Source organism: Gekko japonicus, unplaced genomic scaffold, assembly GCF_001447785.1.
Source record: "Gekko japonicus isolate JY-2015 unplaced genomic scaffold, Gekko_japonicus_V1.1 scaffold6464, whole genome shotgun sequence".
Lineage (NCBI taxonomy): Eukaryota > Metazoa > Chordata > Lepidosauria > Squamata > Gekkonidae > Gekko > Gekko japonicus.
Window position 1 is genome coordinate 3,134 of NW_015173893.1, and position 8,628 is coordinate 11,761.

Sequence of the window (8,628 nt, forward strand, 5' to 3'; positions counted from 1 at the left end):
CTTGAGAAGGCCCAGAGTACCCTTCCAAGCCCATCCAAAATACCCCCTTTTAAGCCGAGAACATAGGCATGACGACCAGGCAGAGAACAATTGAACAAATGGTTTATTAACACAGTACTGGGGCAAGGGAAACAAGACAAGGTGCTTTAAAATATATAACAGTGTTTAAAGGCAAAATAAACAAATCTAACGCGACTACCTAGTTCACTTAACTGCTTACTACTTCAAGGCCCACAGTCTGCCAGGCCTCTACCTGTACTCACTCTGTCCCAAGTGAGGGATCTTTCTCCTCAGACCAGACTGTCCCCTCTGTGAGACAAGACCACAGAAGAGCAAAGGACACCGTTTCATGGCCCACAGAGCTTAGGTTTCATTCCCCTCACACAATCTCTGTACACTGATTGGCTACGACCATTGCTAAGCATTGTGGGGGTTGTAGGCAATGCTCCCTCTAAGCTGTGGACCGTTGTGAGCAAAAATTCTACTTTGTGAGCTACTGACATTAAAGTTGTGAGCAAGCGATTTGGCTACTGCATAATTTAGTTTCCGCTGGAACCATCTTTCCTGAGCTGAGACAAAAATCTGTGAGCCGGAGGCTAAAAAACTGTGGGCTAGCTCACATTAACTCAGCTTAGAGGGAACACTGGTTGTAGGCTGTCTGCTCTCCACTCCCACACAGGCCTCTAGGCCTTTCTCCCAGGCCTAGACATATCATGACACCACCCTTCACAGTATGCGCATCATCGCAAACTCCATAGGGAGCCCTCGGTACAGAGGTGCGATTCATCAATCCCTCGGCCCCCCCCGTTTTTTTCTGGCACATGTGACCACAACCTTTGTTGGTCTTAAAGGTGCCACTGGACTCTAAATTTGTTCAAGATGCTGTAAAGTTCGCCTCTATGCTAGAAAGGAGATGGATGGGGGTCTAAGGATGGGATTCTCACAATTCAGGGCACATCAGTCTCCAGTTCTGACATATTTATTACCTATGTTGTCCCCCCCCCAGCTGAACCCAAACAGATGATAACCAGAAACCCAACTTGTCACTCTTTTGATCTGTTAAAAAATATATACCTTCACTATTCTGCATGCTAATTTAACAAGACACCCCTATATATACAACTATGATCTGTAATTCCATTTCATCGCCTGACAAAGTGTGCGTGCGCACGAAAGCTCACACCTCGAATAAAACTTTGTTGGTCTTAAAGGTGCCACTGGACTCTACCTTTGTTCAGGTGAGAAGGGTTCCTCATTCTGGCTGGAGACGAGAGAAATGAGACAGAGGTCAGAGTGCCACTCACGGCCTCCGTCTTATCCTCTGGCTCCCATCCAATCCCGTTTATGGATTAGTCTGTTTTACTCTCTTTCTCTCTCTCTCACTCTCTGAATGCATGCTGTTTGTGCCATATATTCCTCTCACTAATCCCCTAGTTTGGTTTTCCAATCGATACCTGCTTATTCCCTGGGACCTCCCTGTTTTTATACAAAGCGCTGCCTGGATCCAGAACCCTTATATACACCTGGCAGTAGATTCCAATACTAAGAAATGCCCAGGATACACATGAAGGGACGCGCTTGACACAGAAGGGTGGGAGGACACTGTTATCGTCGGGGTAGCAAATTATCAGCACGGGTAAAAGTTCGCAGGCAAGACTTTTGGCGAATGACTTCCTGCCGCATTGATTATGTCTGTAACTCCACCGAAGATCGCTTTCAAAATATCAGGGACACACTGCCCGACATGTTGGATTTCGTTTTGCATTTCACGGGCCTGCTGCTGGTGCCCTTCTTCCAACAGTCGTTCTAGTTCCTGCAAAGGTGAAGAAGAAGAAGAGAAGAGACTGGATTTATACCCCGCCCTTCATTACCTGAAGGAGTTCAAAGTGGCTTACAGTCTCCTTCCCCTCCCCTCAACAGACACCCTTTGAGGCAGGTGGGGCTGAGAGAGCTCTTTCAAGGACTGCCCTTGAGAGAACAGCTCTGAGAGAACTTGTGACTGACTCGAGGTCACGCCAGCAACTGCATGTGGAGAAATGGGGAATCAAACCCAGCTCTTCCAGATTAGAATCCGTGCTTCTAACCCCTACACCAAACTGGCTGGCTGTCGTGAGGACAACAGTCTGTGTTCAACTCAGGTGTGGTGGCAAATAGAAGAAAATGGTTTCATCCCACAGATCCATTCCACTAGTGGAGCGACTGTCCTCCAGTGGAAGGACCCGTCATCTGTTGCAACACGCTTGGAAGAATGTTTGGCATCCAGAGTGGGATCTTTCTGCTAGAGAAAAGCACCTCTGCCAGCAGATCTGCCGCCACTTGGGTAGAATCAGGGCAGGTGCGGGCCTGTATATTCACATTAGCTTGTTCCAAGGACATGAGGCTGCTCCCCAAGGGACAGGGAGGCCCCACTGCGGAAGCATTCAAAACTGGGGTGAAGTGGGGCGGCAACAGCATCCACATGCCCTGCCCCATACCTTTATCTGCAGTCAACCCCTCTTCTAACTCCTGGCAAAAAAAACAACCCTTCGCCCTTCTCAGCTGAGCTGTGGTGTAAAGTTAAATGTTGTTGTTGTTTCAATTTGTACCCCGCCCTCCCCAGAAACAGGCGCAGGGCGGCTTACATTGGTGGGTACAAAAATAACCATTACAATCCATAAAGAAAAAACATTTAAACAATTCCGAATAAGAATGTACAATCCTAAAATCATAAAGTGCTGGGAATATTTCCTTAGATATTTCAGATGTCGCACTGAAGAGTGCATACAGACAAACAGTTTTTCAGCTCAGTGACCCTCCTAAGCCACGCGGCGGCACAGGCCAGATGTCAAATTAAAAGTAAGGGCCAGGATCTAGACTACGATTGTTGGTAGGAGTAGTAGTAATAGTGAAGGTGGCTCCTTAGTCGAAAGCCTGGCGGAAGAGCTCCGTCTTGCAGGCCCTGCGGAACTGTAAAAGATCTCGCAGAGCTCAGCTGCAGTGGGGCGGGAACCCCTGTTAAGGAGCTAAACGGGAGGAAGAGAATGTGGAGCTTGGTTTCCCCTCTCCCTGGACTGGCGTCCGTATGAAATCTCTGCCAACACTCACCTCGTAGTTTCCCTGTCAACCTGGACTTAAGAGTATTTTCCATTAGCCTAGCCCATCATGGAAGAATACGGGAGCTGCGGTCATCATGCCTGGATTGGGCACAGCATTTTGTGGATGCTCCACAGTGGACGCAGGCCCATAGCCATGGTGGGGCACGCGGGGGGAAGGCAGAGCCCCACCATAGATGAGCCCTACCCCACCCCGGAAGGATGCCAGACCCCCTAGATCCCCCACCCACAGCAGTGGGGAGGCTGGGGAAGGAAAGGGGAGCCGCCCTGACGCTTCTGGTCATTTCCACTCCTCATTCATCAGCCCTAAGCTTTAACAGCTAATCTCAGGGAGTGAAACTGACCAGGAGAGCAGGGTGGCTTCCCTTCCCTTCCCTTCCCCAGCCTCCCTGTGGCTGCAGGGGAGAGGTGCACTGGGGGGGGGGGGTCTGGCATCCTCCCGGGGTGGGGCAGGGCTCATCAATGGGTGGGGCTATGCCCCCAAATTCCCCACTGTGGCTACGGGCCTACCTCTACTGAGTTCAGGAGCATGCCTTCTCTCTCTCTCTCTCTCTCTCTCGTTCTGTCTCTCTCGCTCTCTCTCTCTCTCTCTCTCTCTCTCTCTCTCTCTCTCTCTCTCTCTCCTTCACTACTCCCCACCTCACATGATATTTGGGTAAACTAATTAAGCTCCCTGATCCCCTGCCCCACCAGCCAAAAATCCCTGGCTGCGGGGCTGAGTGGAGGTATCCCACTGTCCACAGAGGAAGCTCCCACGTGGGAGCAGCCATGCTGATTTTTGGCATATTTCCAAATGACAGAAGCTTTGTGAAAACCAAATTTGTCCTACCAGCTAGACCAGCTGGTATTTTGGGGAGTTAATAAATATTGTGGAAGATCTGAGGAAGCACAACAGGTTCAACCCGCCGCCCCCCACCCGCAGGGCTCTTTTTGTAGTAGGAACTCCTCTGCATATTAGGCGACACACCCCTAATGTAGCCAATCCTCCAAGAGTTTACAGAGCTCTTCTTACAGGGGCTACTGTAAGCTCTTGGAGGACTGGCTACACGAGGGGTGTGTCGCCTAATATGCAAATGAGTTCCTGCTACAAAAAGAGCCCAAAGTATGAGCCAAGGCGTTCTCATTTTAGCTTAACCATGGTCTTGCTAGGTGGCTTGTTAGGTTACTCAGCACCCTCCTCTATCAAGTATGGATTGGCCTGCCTTGCGCAGTTACCATAAGGAATACTGACCTAATGCATGAAAATGGCTGTTGTACTTAGAGAAAGCACTACGTAAATACCGTGATCTACTATGAAATCTGACATCTATTAGGCAACCTGGTCATGAAGAAGAAGAAGAGACTGGATTTATACCCCGCCCTTCACTACCCGAAGGAGTCTCAGAGCGCCTTACAGTCTCCTTTCCCTTCCCCTCCCCACAACAGACACCCCATGAGGCAGGTGGGGCTGAGAGAACTCTTTTGAGAACTACCCTTGAGAGAACAGCTCTGAGAGAAATTGTCACTGACCCAAGGTCACACCAGCAGCCGCATGTGGAGGAGTGGGGGATCCAACCCACTTTTCCAGATTAGAGTCTGCACTCCTAACCACTACACCAAACTCTTAGTGGGTCTGCGTGGGCCTGGAGGAGCTCTCATTACCTTGCCCTTGTTCTCCACCATCCTTTCCGTCTCCTCTTTCCACTCCTTCTTCTCCTTTTCCATCTTCTCCATCAGATCCTGGAGTTGTTTCTTGTTTATCTCCTCCTGATCCTTCTTGATTTGCTCCAGCCTGTCCTTCTCTTCTTCCAGGAGCTGCTGTTGGCGTTGGGCCTCTTGGACGCGGACACGTTCAGCTGTGTTTCAGAGGAGAAAGGGGAAACGCGAAAAGCTAGCAGTCAGAGAAACCATGCAAGGGGCACAGCGCAAGCTAAGGCTTTGACGCAGTGATCCTCAAAGTGATGGCCGCAGGCATCACGACACTGCCTGTGAGCTTCCTGATGCCTGCTTGCACCTTGACTTTTAAGGATAAAATCCAAAAGGTCTTGAACAGGGGAAAAACAACAAGAGACAACTTTGGGTCAGTCCTGCCCATTGCCTGACTAGCTGAACTCTGGCCCTGTCCACACGAGGGGTTTTGGGCCGGGAGTGGGCCGGATTGGGGCCGCAGCAAACAAGCGCGATCCCACAGCACCATCTGGGAATCGTGCTGCGCCCATCCCCAATCCGGCCCTTCCCACGAAGATACGCATCAAAAAAAGAACCACCTACCTAGGTGGTTCTTTCAGGCCGCCCGCATCAACGCCGGCTGTGGGATCGCCGGCCCGTCTTACTGCTGGCTCATCCCCGGCTCTTGCCTGAACTGCGCATGTTCTGACATGCGCAGTTCGCCAGTCTCCCATTCCCCTCCGTCCCTTCCCCCGGTATCTGATCGTGCCGGGGAGGGAATGCGCCACAGCTCAAGGGATCAATGTGATCCCGCCGCAGCATGTTTCTTTTGATGCGGCATTCAAAAGCCGCACTTCAGCCCGTCCCTTTCCCCCCCATGTGGCAGGGACCTCTGAGTGGTAACCAATGCTCCCTCTAAGCTGTGGAGTCTTGTGAGCAAAAAATCTACTTTGTGAGCTGCTGGCATTCAAGTTGTGAGCAAGCGATTTGGCCTACCACATAAATTAGTTTGCTCTGGAGCCCTCCTTCAAGCTAAGACAAAAAATGTGTGAGCTGGAGGTGATGGATTTTGGCCTAGCCCGACTAGGCCTCCAACAGTCTTATAGCAAAGACCCCAAAAGCACAGAGGCTTTGACTAACTTATTCGCATTTGCTGCAAGAACCAGAGGTTACTGATTAAGCCTTTAGCCATTAGCTGTTATGCCTAGTCTCTTAACTATGCATACTAATTGATGTGCACCTGTGGAATACCTACATAGAAGTTAAAATTACTTCAAAGGATTGGCATCCAGGGAACCCAGGTGTGCTTGGGTGGGACACTAAATCGGGAAACTTGCATTAGCCTTTGATAACATAAAAGCAGATAACATAAAAGTACAAGAACCTGGCAGAGGTGAAATGTCAAGTCCTCAGGATAGATCTTAAGGACACGTATCCGTAGGAAATAACCATACAAGGATTATGCCTCTGCTTGTTGAAATTGTATATTAAGCGAAGATGTAACTTCATGCTCTTCGGAAAAACCCTTTGCAAATTTTCCCCGCTTTGCTAGCAATAAAGCTTTAACTGAAATCTTCTGGGTCTCTAGCTCCCTTGTGTTTCCTAATCAGGATACAAGTACATGAGGTCTCTATACCATAGTGCTAGGTGGGTAGCCCATAGATCAGAAGCAATTAAAGATGTGAATAGCTGTGTGCTAGCAATAACCCGTTTTTTTTTTTTTAACCAAGGTTAATCAGTATGTTCCTGTGGCCCTAAAAGTGTTTGAACATAAAATTGGAGCAAAGCTTCTTTATGGGGTGCCCATTTGGATTACTGCTTTTAACAAAATGGTAGAACAACTTCAATCCAATTTTGTGAGGAAAATACTAGGGCTCTCTCTGTGTGTTTCTTATGCTGCCATTTGTTTGGAAGCCAATTTGATAGGTTTGGAAACAAGGGCTTGGATAATTACTTTTAGATTTTGGTTACGTCTGCATTTCAGGAGCTGTCCCAATAGCCTTATTCCATATCTGCTGAAAGAGTCTCATTGTTCTAAGTGGTTTGCTGCTATAGAAAGGAAAATTGTCTCAATAGGCTTATGCCTGAATGATATGATGTCATCTGAAATACACATCTTTGCTCTGCTCAAACAGAGAGTAATTGATATTGAAATGCAAGAGCTTAGAGCTTTGGCTTCTGGTAGATGTTCCCCTGTAAGATGGGCACGCTTTCCGATCAACGCCCCAGCACAATACTTAGCGGATCTGACTTCCCCACAGCTGCGTAGAGCATTTATGCTGGCTCGATATAATGTGCTCCCCTCTGCGGTTTTAGCAGGAAGATTTAAAAAAATCCCCTACTCTGTAAGGTTCTGTGATTGTGATTCAGAGGAGACTGAAACAATCGAACATGTATTCCTCTATTGCAGTTTGTATGATGACATTTGGGAAGCCTATCTAGAAGATATTCTTAAGAATGATGCCAAGCAATCCGATGACAGAAGGTTGTATCGTTTATTGGCTTCACAAAATATAGCGGTTATTGAAGCGGTTGCTAAGTTCTGTAACTGCCTTATAATGAGGAAGCTGTGTGTCAAATCCATGAACTGAATGGCGATTGTGTATGATTATGATCTATGCCAATAAAGGTTTTGAACTTGACATGAGGTCGCTATTGAGGTAACAGAGTCTAAAAAACTGTGAGCTAGCCCACACTAACTCAGCTTAACAGTGGGTCATTTCCACATGGGTTATTTGCCCTGGGTTTCAAGCTATTGGAAAGTGGATTTCCCTCCCCCCAGCTTTCCCACAGCATCATATTGCAGTCACACACCTCTTGGGGTTTCCTTGGTTTGTCTCTGCTATTTCCTAAACCTGCTTTCCTGTGCAGTTTTGAGGAAAACACAAACCAACAAACAAATTGTTAACCTTAAAGGTGCCATGGTGTAGCAATAATAATATTAATCCAGATCTCACCTTCAATTTCCTTCTCTTTTTCACTCAGAGCATTGTCTGTCTGAAGGATTGATTCCGCCACGCTCTTCTTGGATTTTAGGAACTCTTCAAGGGCCTTCTTGGCCTGATTGGGAGCAAAATGGACTGATGTTGCCCAGTAACAGGAAAACTGAGAGTAATTTTGGGTGTGCATTCAAAAATTCAAAAACAAGTCCAGTGTGTGGGGGCTGAGGTAAAGAAGAAGAAGATTGGATCTATACCCCGCCTTTCACTACCCAAAGGCGTCTCAGAGCAGCTTACCATCTCCTTTCCCTTCCCCTCCCCACAACAGATGCCCTGTGAGGTAGGTGGGACTGAGAGAACAGCTCTGAGAGAACTGTGACTGACCCAAGGTCACACCAGCAGCTGCATGTGGGGGAGTGGGGAATCAAACCCGGTTCTCCCAGATTAGAGTCCATGCTCCTAACCACTACACCGAACTGGCTCACCACTGGCTAAACCACTGTTGTTTATCTCAGAGGCCTGGCCCAGGCCCATAGCCAGGTTTTTTTAAGTTGGGGGGCATTTACATTTCTTAGGGGGCACTGGCTAATCAAATTAAAGCAATACCTGGCTCCTTCCCTGCACCTGCCACCGCTTGGGGGCCCTGAGAAGTCGTGGGGCCTTGCCAGTAAGTCAGGGGGCCTAGCCCCGAGACGCCCCACTGTAGCTACAGGCCTGGCCAGGCCTGTGTTCAGAAAAATTCAGCAGGTTTTGTGAATACAGCTGACAGCTCCCAGGGATACCATGACCAGGAAGTTCTTCCACCAACCTGCTACCTGAGGTTTTGTTGTTTTTTTTAAATGGAGGTATCAGGGATTGGATCTGGTGAAGTTCTTCAAGCCAAGTATGAGGCTCACCCCTAGAGTAATTAGGTAAACGATTGTTTTGACACAGTAGAAGACAGCGGTTCA

At 48.4% G+C, this 8,628-nt stretch overlaps 1 protein-coding gene across 2 annotated transcripts in view; it reads right to left on the reverse strand.

The window, feature by feature from the left end:
- Nucleotides 1-1,317: 1,317 nt before the first annotated feature.
- Nucleotides 1,318-8,628, reverse strand: part of LOC107120864 (guanylate-binding protein 1-like) — a 19,567-nt gene continuing 12,256 nt past the window's right edge. For both annotated transcript variants that reach the window (XM_015423629.1, XM_015423630.1), the window contains exons 10-12: nucleotides 7,697-7,799; nucleotides 4,734-4,927; nucleotides 1,318-1,813 (exon numbers count right to left, since the gene is read on the reverse strand). In XM_015423629.1, coding sequence (XP_015279115.1) covers nucleotides 1,628-1,813; nucleotides 4,734-4,927; nucleotides 7,697-7,799 — 483 coding nt within the window. In that variant the 3' untranslated portion in view covers nucleotides 1,318-1,627. The remainder of the gene's footprint in view (nucleotides 1,814-4,733; nucleotides 4,928-7,696; nucleotides 7,800-8,628) is intronic.